The sequence below is a fragment of the Dendropsophus ebraccatus genome, chromosome 14 (assembly GCF_027789765.1).
Source record: "Dendropsophus ebraccatus isolate aDenEbr1 chromosome 14, aDenEbr1.pat, whole genome shotgun sequence".
In the NCBI taxonomy this organism is placed as follows: Eukaryota; Metazoa; Chordata; class Amphibia; order Anura; family Hylidae; genus Dendropsophus; species Dendropsophus ebraccatus.
The window spans coordinates 49,901,354-49,917,630 of record NC_091467.1 but is presented as its reverse complement, the minus strand read 5'-3'; the positions used below and the strand labels follow the sequence as shown (position 1 = coordinate 49,917,630).

The following is a 16,277-nucleotide window of genomic DNA, read 5'->3' as shown; positions in this document are numbered from 1 at the left end:
GCTAAGTTATAACAGTTATATTTAACGTTATATTTTCCTAACAGGGATGATGTTTACAGCTTTCTCTCCAGGGAAGGTGATGCACCTACCATAGAGCTTAAGGTTTGTTATAAATTAATTGGGAAAGATTTGGGATGTTATAAAATATAAGATGAATGGTGAAATGTCAAAATCTTGGAAACTTTGGGCCTGTAAATATAACATATGTAGTGGGTAAAGTATTTAAGGGGTATGCAAGAGAGGCTATACTGGAAAATCTTAATAAAAATTATTTTATAGCATGGGTTTATAGGGGATCAGTCCTGTCAGACTAATCGGATGAGCTTCTATGAGGTTAGTTATAGACTGGACCTGGAGGAAGCTGTGGACATTGTGTACCTGGACTTTTCAAAGGTATTTAATACTGTGCCGCATAAAAGGCTGGTCTATAAAATGAAGATGTCGGGACTGGGGAAATATATGTAAATGGGTAAGTAACCAGCTGAGTGATAGGGAACAGAGTGTGGTCATTGATGGAACTCAGATTGGGTCACAGTTACTAGTGGGTTACTGCAGGCGTCAGCATTGGATCCACTTCTTTTTAAGGTTACAAACCCACTTGCCGGATCTGCAGCGAGTCTCCTTGCTGCGTTTTTGCAGCGAGACTCGCTGCAGATCCTGGCCCTATACTTTCAATAGCAGAGAAACTCGCAGCAGGGATGTACATCCCTGCTGCGATTTTGTCTGCAGCCCGCCCCATTAACCCCCCGGCCGCCGGACATTATACATTACCGGGTCCCCGTTCCTGCTTGCTTCGGGGCTCCCGGTGTCTTCACGGCCCGCCCGGCCAATCAGTGTGCTGCGGCAGGGCAGCGCACTGATTGGCCAGGCGGAACGTGCCGGGAGCCGCTGAAGCAAGCAGGAGCCGGGATCAGGTAATGTATATCGCCCCCGGCCGCACGATCACCCCCAGCCCCCGACCGCACCATCACCCGCAGCCCCCGGCCGCACGATCGCCCCCAGCCCTGCAGCCCCCGACCTCACGATCGCCCCCAGCATCGCAGCCCCCGGCCGCACGATCGCCCCCAGCGGGCGATCGTGCGGCCGGGGGCTGCGATGCTGAGGGCGATCATGCGGCCGGGGGCTGCGGAGCTGCGGGCGATCGTGCGGCCGGGGGCTGGGGGGCTGCAGGCGCTCGTGCGGCCGGGGGCTGGGGGCGATCGTGCGGCCGGGGGCTGCGGGGCGAGCGGGGCTGCAGGGGGGCGGGCAGGATATACATTACCAGGTCCCCGCTCCTGCTTGCTTCGGCGGCTCCCGGCACGTTCCGCCCGGCCAATCAGTGCGCTGCCCCGCCGCAGCGCACTGATTGGCCGGGCGGGCCGTGAAGACACCGGGAGCCCCGAAGCAAGCAGGAACGGGGACCCGGTAATGTATAATGTCCGGCGGCCGGGGGGTTAATGGGGCGGGCTGCAGACAAAATCGCAGCAGGGATGTACATCCCTGCTGCGAGTTTCTCTGCTATTGAAAGTATAGGGCCAGGATCTGCAGCGAGTCTCGCTGCAAAAACGCAGCAAGGAGACTCGCTGCAGATCCGGCAAGTGGGTTTGTAACCTAATATGTTTATTAATGACCTTGTAGAGGGACTACAGAGTAGAATCTCCATTTTTGCAGATGACTAGAGATGAGCGAACCTTGAGCATGCTCGAGTTCATCCGAACCCGAGTGTTCGGCATTTGATTAGCGGTGGCTGCTGAAGTTGGATAAAGCTCTAAGGTTGTCTGGAAAACATGAATACAGCCAATAATTATATCCATGTTTTCCACCTAGCCTTAGGACTTTATCCAACTTCAGCAGCCACCGCTAATCAAATGCCCAACGCTCGGGTTTGGATGAACTCGAGCATGCTCGAGGTTCGCTCATCTCTACAGATGACACTAAACTGGGTAAAGTAATCACCACAGAGGAGGACATAATACAGACAGATTTGGAGTAGCTGGAGGCTTGGGCAGATAAATTGCAAATCAAGTTAAATGTGGATAAATGTAAGGTTATGCATTCGGGGTCATAGAAATAATAAGTACAATTATTTGCTAAATAATAAAACACTGGACAGTAAACTCAAGTTTAGTGATCAGTGCCAGGCAGCAGTTTCCAAGACCAATAAAATCATGGGATGCATCAAAAGAGGCATAGATCCTAAAGATACATCCTAAAGATAGAGAACATAGTTTTGCGTCTTTAAAAATTATTGATCAGACCACATATGGAATACTGTGTACAGTTTTGGGCACCTGAGTATAAGAAGGACATGGCTGAACTGGAGCCGGTGCAGAGGAGGACAACAAAGGTCATTAAAGGAATGGGTGGGTTACAAAACCAAGACAGGTTATTAAGTTTGGTATTAATTAGTTTATAAAATAGATGTCTTAGGGGCGATCTGATCACTATGTACAAATATATAAATGGACAGTACAGAGATCTTTCTAGTGATCTTTTTACACCAAGGTCTGTAACCATGACAAGGGGGCATCCTCTATGTCTAGAGGAAAGAAGGTTTCACCACCAGCACAGATGCGGATTCTTTACTGTAAGATCAGTGATCCTATGGAGCTCTCTGCCACATGTTGTCATGGTTGATTCATAAGTTTAAGGGAGGGCTGGATGCTTTTCTTGAAAAATAAAATATTACAAGTTATCACTACATTACATGTGATAGGACGTTGATCCAGGGATTACTCTGATTGCCAGTGGAGTTGGGAAGGAATTTTTCTCCCTGTGATGGTGCAATTGCCATCCGCCTCATAAGCTGTTTTCCCTCTTAATTAACACAGTAGATTTTCTGTAAATTGAACTTATTGGACTTGTCTTTTTTTCAACCTTTTTTACTATTTTATGCAACTTTCATTAACCTCTATGGGAATTATGTAAACTGTGTAAAGCAGGTTTATGGCTTTCCTACCACTTCAAGCAAGCCAGTGACTCTCAAGTCCTGTGGCTATGCTATACATTGCAGGTGGGAATACAGCTTTATGGTTGTATTAAAAACACACACTAAAGCAATGTTATTGTTTCTTCTAGGTCCCATCGGTAATTGTATCAAATAAAACAGTCAACTTTGCAGTTACCAACGTGCGGTAAATCTACTTTTTTTTTCTGCAGAACTGATGTTTGAAGGGGATTCCCACCAAAAAGTATTTTAATCTGGTCAAAATTTACATAGTTAAATTGTACTCTTTCTGACACACTTTACCGATAGCAACCCCCCCCCCCTCCTCCCCTTTTTTGTCCTGTATTGTTGATAAACTTTATTACTTGTGCTGCAAGCTCAGGGTGTCACTAGCCAGCAGTCACACTTGTGAGTCAGGTGACCAGTTCAGTTTGATTGGCACGGTCCTGGCAGCAGAGATAGGAAAAGCAACTTGGCAGCAGTCAGACTGTCATTCTGTATCTTGTACTATGTGATCAGATTATTTTATAAAAATAAATTTGGGTGACACAATCTCATACGCCAGACTTTGTTGCAAAGATTTCTTAAAGTTGTCCATGCTTACAAACACATGGCCGGTTTCTTTCACAAACAACACCTCTCCTATCCTCAGTTTGGGTGCAATTTACAGCTCAGTTCCATTGAAGGGCAGGGGTGGTGCTTCTTTTGCAAGAAAGTAGCTGTGTTTTTTCTAATCCTGGATAACCCTTCTAAACCCTTTATTCTTTCAGAATCTGGAGCTCATTTAGCCAAAATTATCTATTATACAGAGAATGGTGCCCACCAAGTTGGTGCAGCAGTGATATATAAAAATCAGATGCCCTATAGTGAAAGCGTCCGGCCAAGCTGCTTAAAGTAAACCAATTAGCACATTTGTGCTGATTGGGCTCCCAGAACGGCTGCACAGACCTTTCAGACAAGTCTGTGGTATTGCTTTTTAATGCCGCTCACGAGGCAGGGGGAGAGCCGTGAACTAGTCATCTAGGCTGCGACTAGTCACAGCTCTCTGTCCTTTCAGCAGCCTCTGATGGACTTCCTTGTCTTTCAATCATTTATTGCACTATAAACTTAGTGACAGATTTCCTTTAGGGTACAAACCCACTTGCCGGATCCGCAGCGAGTCCTCTTTCTTTCAATGGCAGACAAAATCGCAGCAGGGATGTACATCCCTGCTGCGAGTTTGTCCCCCCCCCCCCCCCCCGCCCTGTTAACCCCCCGGCCGCCGGAGCATATACTTTACCTGATCCCGGCTCCGGTCTTCAGCAAGGTGAAGCCGGGATCAGGTAAAGTATATGCTCGCTCAGCAGGCGGCCGGGGCTGCGGGCGGGTGGCTGGAGCAAGCATGTACTTTACCTGATCCCGGGGATCAGGTAAAGTATATGCTCCGGCGGCCGGGGGGTTAACGGGGCGGGCTGGGGACAAACTCGCAGCAGGGATGTATATCCCTGCTGCGATTTTGTCTGCCATTGAAAGAATAGGGACGGGATTCTCAGCGAGTCTTGCTGCAGATACGCAGCGAGAGGACTCGCTGCGGATCCGGCAGGTGGGTTTGTACCCTTAAAGTGTTTAATCATGCAATGGACTTAACACTGTAGCTTGAACTTTTATATCTTAAAAGGAACTTGTCAGGAGTTTTGTGCTTCCTAAACTATGATGCAGAAACGCAGTGTGAACATAGCCCAAATCTGAAATGCTGCAGCATTTTCTGAGTAATTCATAACTCATTGCAAAGAGGGAGCCTGTCTCTGTTTCATGCTGTTTATGGTTTGGGGAGCATGAATCTCCTAAAGTAAAATTGTTTAGTATACTGTATTAGTAGGTGTACTCACTGCACTTACTGACAGCAGCTTCCTGTGTGCCTCATGGAGCCGAGAACACACGCCCTCCTCCAGGCTGTGCTGTCCTGCTCTATGGTCAGTCTGTCCATAAGATGGTTGAGTAAAGAGAAGCATGTGACCATGCCCCGCCCCATTTGCCACTACTGAGCCTGTATATGCCTATGGAGAACTCTGAGAGCGGGGCATAGTCACATGATCCTTCGTGTCTGCCATCTTATGGTGAGAATCGCCACAGGACAGGACAGCATAGCCTAGGGGAGGGAAGTCTGATTTTAGTGCTGCAAGGTACATAGGGAGCTAATTTCAGTAAGTAATGTGTATACACTTATTACTGTACACTGAACATTTTTACTCTAAAGTGGGCAATCCCTTTAAGGATTTATACAAAGAATGAGCAATGTGGGACAAATGTGAGTTTCTGTTTCTAAATGTATTAAATATAAAAAATAAATTATAAAAGACTTGAAATCTCTTTTCTGTAAGGACATCTACACCATTTATGAAGAACAATGATAGTAAAAAAGTGAAAGAAGAGAAGGTAAATCTGTACTTCCGCTGATCATTCTCTGTTGCAGTTTACTACACTACACTATAATAACATCTCCCTCTGTAATTGTCACTCCAGGCATAGTGGTATACATTGCTAGCTTTCTTCTATCCTTATTCTAAATGTCCATAACATCAAGTATCCACGTTGTTTAGCCCCAGACTGATATGACGTAGATTATTTATCACTGAAACTGTGTTCCAACTGTTTAGCTTAGAAACCCTCGCAAGCATCTGTTTAGTGACACCGATACTGACAGAGGAGGCGATGACAGCAAAACAGATATCAGTTGGTTACAAGAAGTTGGCAGCAAAAAGAAACAGAACATTGTTGGCTACAGCAGACAAAAGCAAGACAATCGGCCAAAGGAGAAGATCGTATCAAGTAAGCGTTATTGCTGTTTGATGACCATGTCAGTGTGGCTTATCACACACTTCTGTGTCACTCACATGAGGCCTATTGACTTCCCTGCCCCTATGTATAGCGTAGTCATTGTGTGGATAGGATAGGTTTGCAACAGGTACGTTTGTAAAATGTGTTTTTTTTTTCTAAACGTAACGTGTTTACTTTTATTTATATTTTACCTAACCAACTGTGTATCTTCCATTATTTTATCTTCCATTAAGGTCTTAGGGTATAAACACACACACCGTATACGCAGCATATTTACTGCTGCGATACGCAGCAAATACGCAGCAGATTAGATCTAAATAACTGAACACAGCATCAAATCTACACCATCAAATCTGCTGCAGATCTGCTGCGTATCTGGTGTGTGTGTTTGTACCCTTAAAGCGAATGTACCAGCAGTACATTCGCTTTAAGTTTTTCACATGGATATAGGGGTTTCCCCTTCCCGCCTCCAGTGTTTCTGCTGTGGTCAGTGCCCCGGTATAGAACGGTGTCATATGTGGGAACCGGGCCGCGGTTCAAAAAAAAGGACCGTGGCATCGGCTTCCCCACGTCAGAGCTATTCTATCCATGTGAAAAACTTAAAGCGAATGTACTGCTGGTATGTTCGCTTTAATATAATTTCTCAACTTATTATCACATAGACCAGCACCTATCTGCACAACAAAGTTCCCTGAAAACCGTCCTGTCTCATCAACCACTTCCAGGCAGAAAGTAAATGAAAAATTGGGCGCACTTATCTGCTGCTCCCTCTGTCTGCTTCTATGGGAGTTACTAGACAAGCCAACATGTCATGGTTTTGTGGAAGGGTGCAGGTGACAGAAGAGGGACCTACAAGTTCCAGATCTTTGTGTTATATCCAGTGTATATGCTATCATTTCTTAAAGTGGCAATACCCTTGTAAGGTGAATGTATTATCTTGTTGTTTTTTTTTATTAGTGCCAGGTATAAGAACTATTTTATAACATAAATAATCAAATTAAAAATTAGAAAATAAATTGCTAAAAACTCTTTTATTATAAAAATGTATTTCAAATAATTGGTAATTTTCTGATCACACATTCCCATTTAAAGGGTATTTTCATATGGGACATTTATGGCATATCTACAGCATAAATGTCTGATAGTTGTGGGTCTCGCTCTGGGGCGCACACTTATGTTAAGACCAAGGTCCACCAGCTCTGTCCAGCCTGGTTTTAGTGGCTGGGATACTGAAGTGTACTTTACATTGCTCAAGGGCTTATCTCATATTTGGAGAAAAGGTTTTATTATAAATAGGATGCAGAATTCCTCTTGCATATTATATCCATGTCTTCTCATTGCTAACTTGTAGGTAAAGCCAGCAACATTTCTAAGAGCCGTAAGCAAGTGGCAAACCAGTACAAGGTAAAATTTAAGAATGTTACATGACAGTAAAGGCAAGTGAAGTGAGAAAATATACAAAGCGCTGTGTACTGTGTAAGTTGTATGTTTTGCAGTCTAAGGATTTACAATGCAATATAAAATATTTTCTTTGTGTTAGACAATTTCACTTGCCTATTGGCGCTACGTAAGACGATGGAAGAGAGGATTTGTTTCTTTACTTAGTAAATGTAAGACAATACATTTTTCTCATTCTGTTAAAGGAATTGTGTGACATCAGTTTAGGCAAGAAAGATGCCGAAGGCACAAGTAAGCAGAGTAAGTTCAGACAGAGAGCAACTGGAAAGAGGAAAACTTCTAACGAGAGCTACCATTCTGAGTTTAAGGAGGAGCCCAAGTCTGAGGAGGACCCCAAGCCGCCAAACAAAAAACAGACACCTAAACACCTGGTAATAAATAGTCAATAACCAGACTTAGAGATGAGCGAATTTACATTACAAGCTAAGTGAATTGCTTCGTTTGCTCGGCAGTCGGCTTATATGCCGGCTGCCTTTGATTTCAGTGCCGCTCCACTCCGGGTTCCTGAAAAAGCTGGATCCAGTCCTGGGACACTGGGAGAAGCTTTCCAGGACTGGATCCAGATTTTCCTGGCACCCGGGGTGGAGCAGCACAGAGATCAAAGACAGCCGGTGTCAAAGCCGACTGCCAAGCAAATGAAGCAATTTTCTTAGCTTGTAATTTAAATTACTATCTTTAACCAGGATCTTCTATTGTCTGTATATTTTACCTGTAAAAGAGGTTTTACACAGCTTTTTTGTGGCAGTTCAGTGTACAATATTAGTAAATGTACACACTGCACTTACTGGCAATAGCTTCCTGTGTGCCTCGCAGCACTGATATAGAACATCCCTAATTCAGGCTGTGCCATCCTGTTTTAATGGATGGTCCAAGCACAAGTAGGTGGATGACTGAGGAATGCTGGCGTTCCTTCCACGGGGAGCGAAATCTAAGAAGCTCCCGGTCTTCACCAGCACCCGCGCAAGGCAGGATGGACAAACTCCCAAGTGGCTACCCTCAGAGAAGGACCTAGGTGACCACCGACTGAAGAACTGGAGGATTACTGGAGTCCGGGACCAGATGCTCTTCCTCTGTGGTAGAAATGCAGGATGCAATGTTAGGCCTCATGCACACTGAGCAAAAGAGGCGGATTCCGTGCGAAATTCTGCTCGAAATTTCTCCCGTTTAAATTGAGCAATGCATTTTTCAATTGTTTTCAATGGGCTTTGCACTGTGCTATTCACACAGCGGAATTTCCGCCCGTAACTTTCCGTCGTGGATCCGCTTTCTGCCCGAGGGTATGTGCACACTGAGGAAAAGGCGAATTCAGCTTGAAATTCAGCTTGAAATTCCTCCCGTAAAAAATGTACAGAGCAAAGTCCCATTGTGTTCAATGGGTTTTCTGCTCTGCTGTTCACACTGCAGAATTTCCGAGCAGAATTTTCTGCTGTAGATCTGCTAGAGGAATCCTATAGAAGTCAATGGGGGGCTTAATTTCTGCTTGAATTCTGCCTGAAAACTTTTAGCTACAATTCCTCGAGAATTGCTCAGTGTGCACATAGCCCAAAGAAGTGACGTGTTACTTCTTTTGGGTATGTGCACACTGAGCAATTCTCGAGGAATTGAAGCAGAAAGTTTTCAGGCAGAATTCAAGCAGAATTTAAGCCCCCCATTGACTTCTATAGGATTCCTCTAGCAGATCTACAGCAGAAAATTCTGCTCGGAAATTCTGCAGTGTGGACAACAGAGCAGAAAACCCATTGAACACAATGTGACTTTGCTCTGTACATATTTTACGGGGGGAATTTCAAGCTCTTCAATTCCTCACCTAATTCCTCGCGTTTTCCTCAGTGTCCACATACCCTCAGGGCAGTGGCATAGCTACAATGAAGGCAGGGAAGGGGGCCTGCAGGAAGGGGGCCCGAGGAAGCCTGCCCTGCCTTCATGGTAGGTACCCCGCTCCCCCAGGGGTCCAGAGAGGGAGAGGGACCCCCACTGCACTGTTCAGCCCCTCACTGTAGTGCAAGGTGAGCGGGCTGAACAGAGGAGCAGGACCTGCCAGACGGCACAGGAGAGGGATGAAGGACCTTTGGGTCACATGACCCAAAGGTCCTCAATACTTCTCTGTGAAGATCAGCCCGGACTACAGGAGGAGGAGGGGGAAGCCTGGGAGCTGTAAGTGTGTCAGTGAGTGTATATATGTGTCTGTGGGTATATGTATATGTCAGTGTGTGTATATATGTATCTGTGTATATATTTATTTGTCAGTATGTGTATGTATCTGTGGCTATATATGTGTGTGTGTATGTCAGCAATACGGTACAGTACAGTACAGAGCGGCACTACTGTATACTGTACAGTACATTACAGAGCAGCTCTATATACTGTACAGTACATTACAGAGCAGCACTATATACTGTACAGTACATTACAGAGCAGCTCTATATACTGTACAGTACATTACAGATCAGCACTATATACTGTACAGGACATTACAGAGGAGCACTATATACTGTACAGGACATTACAGAACAGCACTATATACTGTACAGTAGATTACAGAGCAGCACTATATACTGTACAGTACATTACAGAGCAGCACTTTATACTGTACAGGACATTACAGAGCAGCACTATATACTGTACAGTACATTACAGAGCAGCACTATATACTGTACTGTAGCACTGGTGTATATGTGTGTGTTTGTGTATGTCAGTAGTGTCTCAAGTGATTGACAGGTTTGCTCCCAAAGATGTTCTGCAGCAGCTTCTATTAATTCTGGGCTCTAATAAAAGAACCCACCACTAATATCTGCTGCATTTTCTTTTATTTCTGGTTGAGTATTTCTTATTACACTGAGATGATTTCCCTGTGTACAGTCTACTCATGGTGTATACATCAGCACTAGTGTAATCACATTACAGCGTATATATTTGTGTATGTCAGTGGCGTATCTGTATATACGTTAATGGTGCCTCTGTGTGTGTATATGTGCGTCATTGTCTGTGTTTGGCGGGGGGGGGGGGGGGTATGGGGGCGTACAGGATTCATGGGGCCCCATACAGTTTTTTGCTATGGGGCCCCATGAATCCTAGCTAAGCCCCTGCCTCAGGGTATGTGCACACTGAGGAAAAGGCGAGGAATTGAAGAGGAATTTCAGCTTGAAATTCCTCCCGTAAAAAATGTACAGAGCAAAGTCCCATTGTGTTCAATGGGTTTTCTGCTTTGCTGTTCACACTGCAGAATTTCCGAGCAGAATTTTCTGCTGTAGATCTGCTAGAGGAATCCTATAGAAGTCAATGGGGGGCTTAAATTCTGCTTGAATTCTGCCTGAAAACTTTCTGCTTCAATTCCTCGAGAATTGCTCAGTGTGCACATACCCTTGAGCCTCCCATTGACTTCTATAGGATTCCTCTAGCAGATCTACAGCAGAAAAGTCTGCTCGGAAATTCTGCAGTGTGAACAACAGAGCAGAAAACCCATTAAACACAATGGGACTTTGCTCTGTACATATTTTACGGGACGAATTTCAAGCTGAATTTCAAGCTGAATTCCTTGCCTTTTCCTCAGTGTGCACATACCCAAAAGAAGTAACATGTCACTTCTTTGGGCGGAAAGCTGATCCGCTACAGAAAATTACAGGCGGAAATTCCGCTGTGTGAATAGCACAGTGCAGAGAGCTGGGAGCTGTGGGGGGAACGTGCAGGCGTGATGACGTAAGACGCACGCACGCCGAACTCCTCGCGATGCTGAGTGCCATGTGATGTGTGTCCGGAGCTTGGCGTCTGCTGGTGGTACGGTGTGGTGAGGACAAGCCGGGAGCGGTCAGAGAGTTCCCAGCGGGATTGCAACTCTCCTGGGCCGGGGGAAAAGAATGTGGACGATGCGATGACCGAAGTGGCGACTCGGGAGTCAAGCCGGTCGGGACGAAAGGTGACGGAGCTCGGGGACTGGTGAGAGATCAGAGCACAGAGAGGACACGGACCGCACAGCGGCTGAGCAGGGAGGTCTGAGGAGGAGAAGGTGGACTTCGCGGAGCTGGTGGAAGGGACCGTGACAAGTGAATGGCTACTGTGGGAGCAAAGGACGACTGGATCAGCTGATGGGTGAGAGCGTTCCGTTGTATTTGTGGATGCAGGAAGTTAACAAGACTGTGATATTGGATGGTATTTCTTAAAACAGTGGATTAATTTGAAATTAATGGGTTAAAAAGGGATACTGCTGGTACAGAATTTAATGAACTAATTCATATAAATAGTGTTGGATTTAATGACTTGCTTTCTTATGAATTGGAGTTAATGAATTAATCCCTACTAATGAATTGATCCCTACTAACAATAACGGAGTGGATGAGCTGAATAGGTAGCAATGAACTGATTCCTTACTGACATTGTCGGATTTAATGAACTGATCTAGGATTGGATCCTCTATTAACAGGGACGGAGCTAATGAACTGATTTCTACTAATGTATTGATCCGTTTTAAATAACGCCGGATGTAACGATAAGAACTCTTATTAATGTTTTGATCCTTCACTAACAGTGATTGAGTTCACGAACTGATCTTCTTCTAAGGATTTAATGAATTGACTCTTTGTCAACAGGAACACAGGAATCGGTTTGCTTTGTGAGATACTAGTGGGGTGGAGTGGGATGTAATTGATTTTTTATTTGCAATCTGATATCTGTGTTAAGGTGTACTATTGAAGAGGATTGTTGCCCCTGTTAATAGGTTGAGTTGGAAAGGGAAAACTGCATTTAAGGAGGTAAAGGGGGTGTTCTCAAGTTAATAGAAATTTGTGATATAGAGAAACTACTGAAGCGGGAACTCCATATGGGTGGGGTGAAACGGAAAGATCCAGATGCAGTTAGAAAAAAAACGGAAAAGGAGGATAAAATAGAGAGATTTCTGAGTCCCACAATGCAGGGGAAGGGTGCTGCATCCAGGTTAAGTGAGGGAGCTAGGAGTAAGGGAGGAGGGAATGGTAGCATTATGGAGGTGGAAGAAAGGAATGAGGAACCAACATTGACAGAGATATTGGCGGCAGTAAATCGATCTAATGTGGTACTGACGGAGTTGACAACGCAGATAGGGGAGATAAAGACAGATATTTCTCTCATTCGGTCAGATATGAATAAAGTGAGAGAGAGGGTGACAGTGACAGAACAGAGAATGGACACCATGGAAGCTAAAATAGCAAAAATAGAAGCGGTGGCAGATGAATTTAAAAAAGAAAAAAAGACTCTACAAACAAAATTGGTTGAAATGGAGGATAGAAATAGAAGGTCGAACATCAGAATAGTGGGGGTACCAGAGGGTGTAGAGGGAAAAGAGTGTACAACTTATATTCAAGATTGGTTGAAGGAGAATGTGGGTATGGAAGGTATGTCCAACCATTTTTGTGTGGAAAGAGCGCATAGGGTAACAACTAGACGGAAGCCAGTGGGGGAACATCCTAGACCTATACTGGCTAAAATTCATTGTGCAAGGGACAAAGATCATATATTGAGGAAGTTAAGAGAGACCCCCCCCAGAGAGATTAATGGATCAAAAATTTTTTTCTTTTCGGATTATTCTACTGCAACTCAAAAACAACGGGAAAAATATATAGAAGTAAAACGGAGACTTAGACAGAACGAACTTAAGTATGCGATTTTGTATCCGGCAAAGTTACGGGTGGTGCACCTCCAGCAGACACATTTTTTTGAGAACCCGGCAGAGGTAATGGAATGGTTGGACACACAAGGAATGAAATAGATATTAGTTAGTAGGTACTCAGCTTTTGCGAGAAGGCATGTAGGTTAGGGCAATCTGACTTGGTTAGGTCAGGTGGCATGTGGGGAAGGGGGGGAGGGTATCGGTGGGTCTTTTTTTTTTTTTTTTTTTTTCTCTTCTTTTTTTCTTTCTTTCTTTTTTTTTTTTTTTTTTTTTTTTTTTTTTCTTTTCTTTTTTTCTTTCTCTTCTTGTTCGGTTAAATGGTAAAAATCATATTTTGGAATGCCAGAGGTATTAATGAAAAAATCAAACGGTATGCAGTTCTGAAAGAGTTATTTAGGCAACTGCCTGCAATCATATGCATAATAGAAACACATATGGATAAGAATAGGGTTGGAATGCTGGATAGACGTTGGGTGTTATACCAGTATCATTCGGTATTTACAACTTATTCCAGGGGGGTTAGTGTACTAATACATCGAGATGTTGCCTTTGAACCTGTTGAGATTAAAATAGATGTGGAAGGTAGATATGTCTTCATTGCCTGCAAACTAGAAGCCCGGTTGGTCATACTCGGATTTGTGTATATACCTCCGCCTTTTTCTGCAGATGTCTGTGTGCAATTTTATAAATTTTCATCAAAATATCCTGGAAGTATACAGATGATTATGGGAGATTTTAATTGTGTAGTCAATGAACATCTTGATCGTAGGAGAGAAGTGGATCATCAGGGAGCACATGGTAAATCTCCTTTGTTGAAATTGATGGAGGAGTTTAATTGGTGGGATGCTTGGAGGTATTTGTATCCGGAGGGCTTGGAGTTTACATGCTATAACGCTTCACATGGAGTTTTCTCAAGATTAGATATGATTTTGGTAAATGATAGGGCCATTATGAACATAAAAAGTGTTGAGCATGGAACCCGTAATCTATCAGATCATGTTTTGGTTAAAGTAGAGGTGGATATCCAGGGTAGCCATAAAAACAAAAAAATTAGGAAATTTAGATGTAATCCGTATTGGCTGAATCTGATTGACACTCATTTGGATATTATCAGAGATATGGATAATTTTTTCGTTGATAATAAGGGATCTACAGAGGTGAAATTTGTATGGGATGCAGCAAAGGCATATTTAAGGGGGTTATTAATAAGGGAGGTGAGTAGGAAAAAAAAAAGTTTAGGGCAACAGGAGGAAGATTTAAGGAAACAAGTTGTAGATAAGGAGAAAGATCATATTAGAAGCAACTCAGAAGACTCGAAGGCTCAGTGGCAGAAGGCGGTGGAAGATCTGAAGGGATTTCTACAGGAAAAATCTCTCAATCAGGCTAGGTTTAAAAATGCTCAGTATTACTCTCAGGGTGGTAAGCCGGGTAAAATATTGGCAAATATGATTAAAGGGAAAGATAGTCAGAGGCTGATTGTTGGTATAAGAAATAGAAAGGGAGATATTGTAAGAGATACCAGGGAGATAATGAAAGTCTTTGTGGAGTTCTATAAAGATCTGTATAGTTCAAGGGTGGAAGGTCTAGAAGAGGAAATGGAGAAGTATTTGGCATCCTTGACTCTGCCTAGGTTAACGGAGGAACAAAGAGACTGGATGGATAGACCTATTGAGAGGGAGGAGTTAACACAAGCGTTAAGAAACATGCAGTCAGAGAAAACCCCGGGCCCCGATGGTCTGCCTGCAGAGGTATACAAATGTTTTGAAAAATGCTTAATAGGACAGTTGTATGAAGTTCTTGGGAACTCGTACGAGCTAGGTCAACTACCGGAGTCATTCTATGAAGCAGATATCACATTGATACCCAAACCAGACAAGGACAAGGTAGAACCAGATTCATATAGACCGATATCTTTGATAAATCTTGATATGAAACTACTGACTAGGGTTTTGGCAAATAGATTGGCTAAACTAATCAGTGGTCTATTGGGTAAGGAACAATGTGGTTTTGTCCCAGGTAAATCAACCCATGAAAACATTATGAGGGTCTATGCTAACATTCAGTTGGGGAAGGAAGGGGGGGGCCACTCCATACTTTCATTAGACGCTGCAAAAGCGTTTGATAGTGTGGAGTGGTCCTTCCTGGGGAGTACCCTGAGAGCATTTGGGTTTGGAAGTGCTTTTTTGAGATGGATAGAAGTAATATATCGAAGTCCAAAGGCGAGAATTTTGGTTAATGGAGAAACTTCTGAGTACTTTGAGCTTGGTAGGGGGACAAGGCAGGGTTGTCCTCTCTCCCCCTTACTTTTTGCCCTGGCGATTGAGCCTTTAGCTAAAGCCATTAAGAACAATAAGTTGATAGCGGGGTTTGGAGCGATGGGGAGAGAGGACAAAATTGCATTATATGCCGACGACTTGTTGGTCTTCTTGGGAGATATGAAGGACAGTTTGACCCAGGTAATGAGGGAGGTGATGAGATATAGTCAGTATTCGGGTTTAAACATCAACTGGGGAAAGTCTACACTTTTGCCCCTGGATCAAGTAGAGAGTGTGGTACCCCAGATGGAGTTACAGGTGTTGAAGCCGCAGGGCTCTTTTAAATATCTAGGTATACGGATTGCCGCAGACCTGGGAAGGTTTGAAGAATTGAATATTACGTCAATCTTAGGGAAATTAAACCAGCAGGCCCAGACATGGAATAAGCTTCCATTGACGAGAGCTGATAAACTTGCACTTATTAAGATGGTATGGCTCCCTAAACTAAACTATGTGTTGGGTAATTCTCCTGTATGGTTGAGTAAGAGAGTGTTTGCTAAAATAGAATCCCTTATCAATGAGTTGTTCTGGAATCGGAAAAGAGTTCGCCTAAAATTGAGGTATTTAACGCTTACAGAAGAAAAAGGAGGTTTGGCTATGCCTGATTTTTTTAAGTATTATATGGCTGCAGCTCTTTCGTGGTTAGTAAAATGGAAACAGGTGGACTTTGTGGTACATTGGATCGCAGAACAGAAGGTTAGAGTACAGAATATATTTGAATTTCTGGAAATAGTGGCTCAAATTAAGTATCCAAAAAACTCACTTTATAAGATGGTAATAAATGTATGGTTATATCTTAAGAAAGCTGAAAAAGTTACAGGTCCTTTGGAATGTACCCCCTTGTTTGATAACAGTCAGTACCCGGAGTTTAAGGGGGTGGTGGACGCGGGGTACTGGAAACAGAAGGGTTTATATTATGTTGGGCATTTTTTTCAGAACGGTATGCTGAGGTCACGTGATGAGTTGGATATGGTCACAAACTCTAAAATATGTGAATTAAGATATTATCAATTGAGAAATATTGTTAGGTTAGTTAAGGATAGGTATATATGGGAAATAGATAGATCAAGAATAATTCACTGTATCAATGAATTAGACATAAGTAAAAAAGGGTTAATAGGGA

General features: G+C 43.6%; 1 protein-coding gene across 4 annotated transcripts in view; it reads left to right on the top strand.

The window, feature by feature from the left end:
* The window catches only part of SYCP2 (synaptonemal complex protein 2), a 123,312-nt gene that overhangs the window by 75,617 nt on the left and 31,418 nt on the right, over positions 1–16,277 (top strand). For all 4 annotated transcript variants that reach the window (XM_069953413.1, XM_069953415.1, XM_069953414.1 and 1 more), the window contains exons 27-32: positions 45–102; positions 3,058–3,113; positions 5,287–5,341; positions 5,563–5,734; positions 7,095–7,147; positions 7,387–7,572. In XM_069953413.1, coding sequence (XP_069809514.1) covers positions 45–102; positions 3,058–3,113; positions 5,287–5,341; positions 5,563–5,734; positions 7,095–7,147; positions 7,387–7,572 — 580 coding nt within the window. The remainder of the gene's footprint in view (positions 1–44; positions 103–3,057; positions 3,114–5,286; positions 5,342–5,562; positions 5,735–7,094; positions 7,148–7,386; positions 7,573–16,277) is intronic.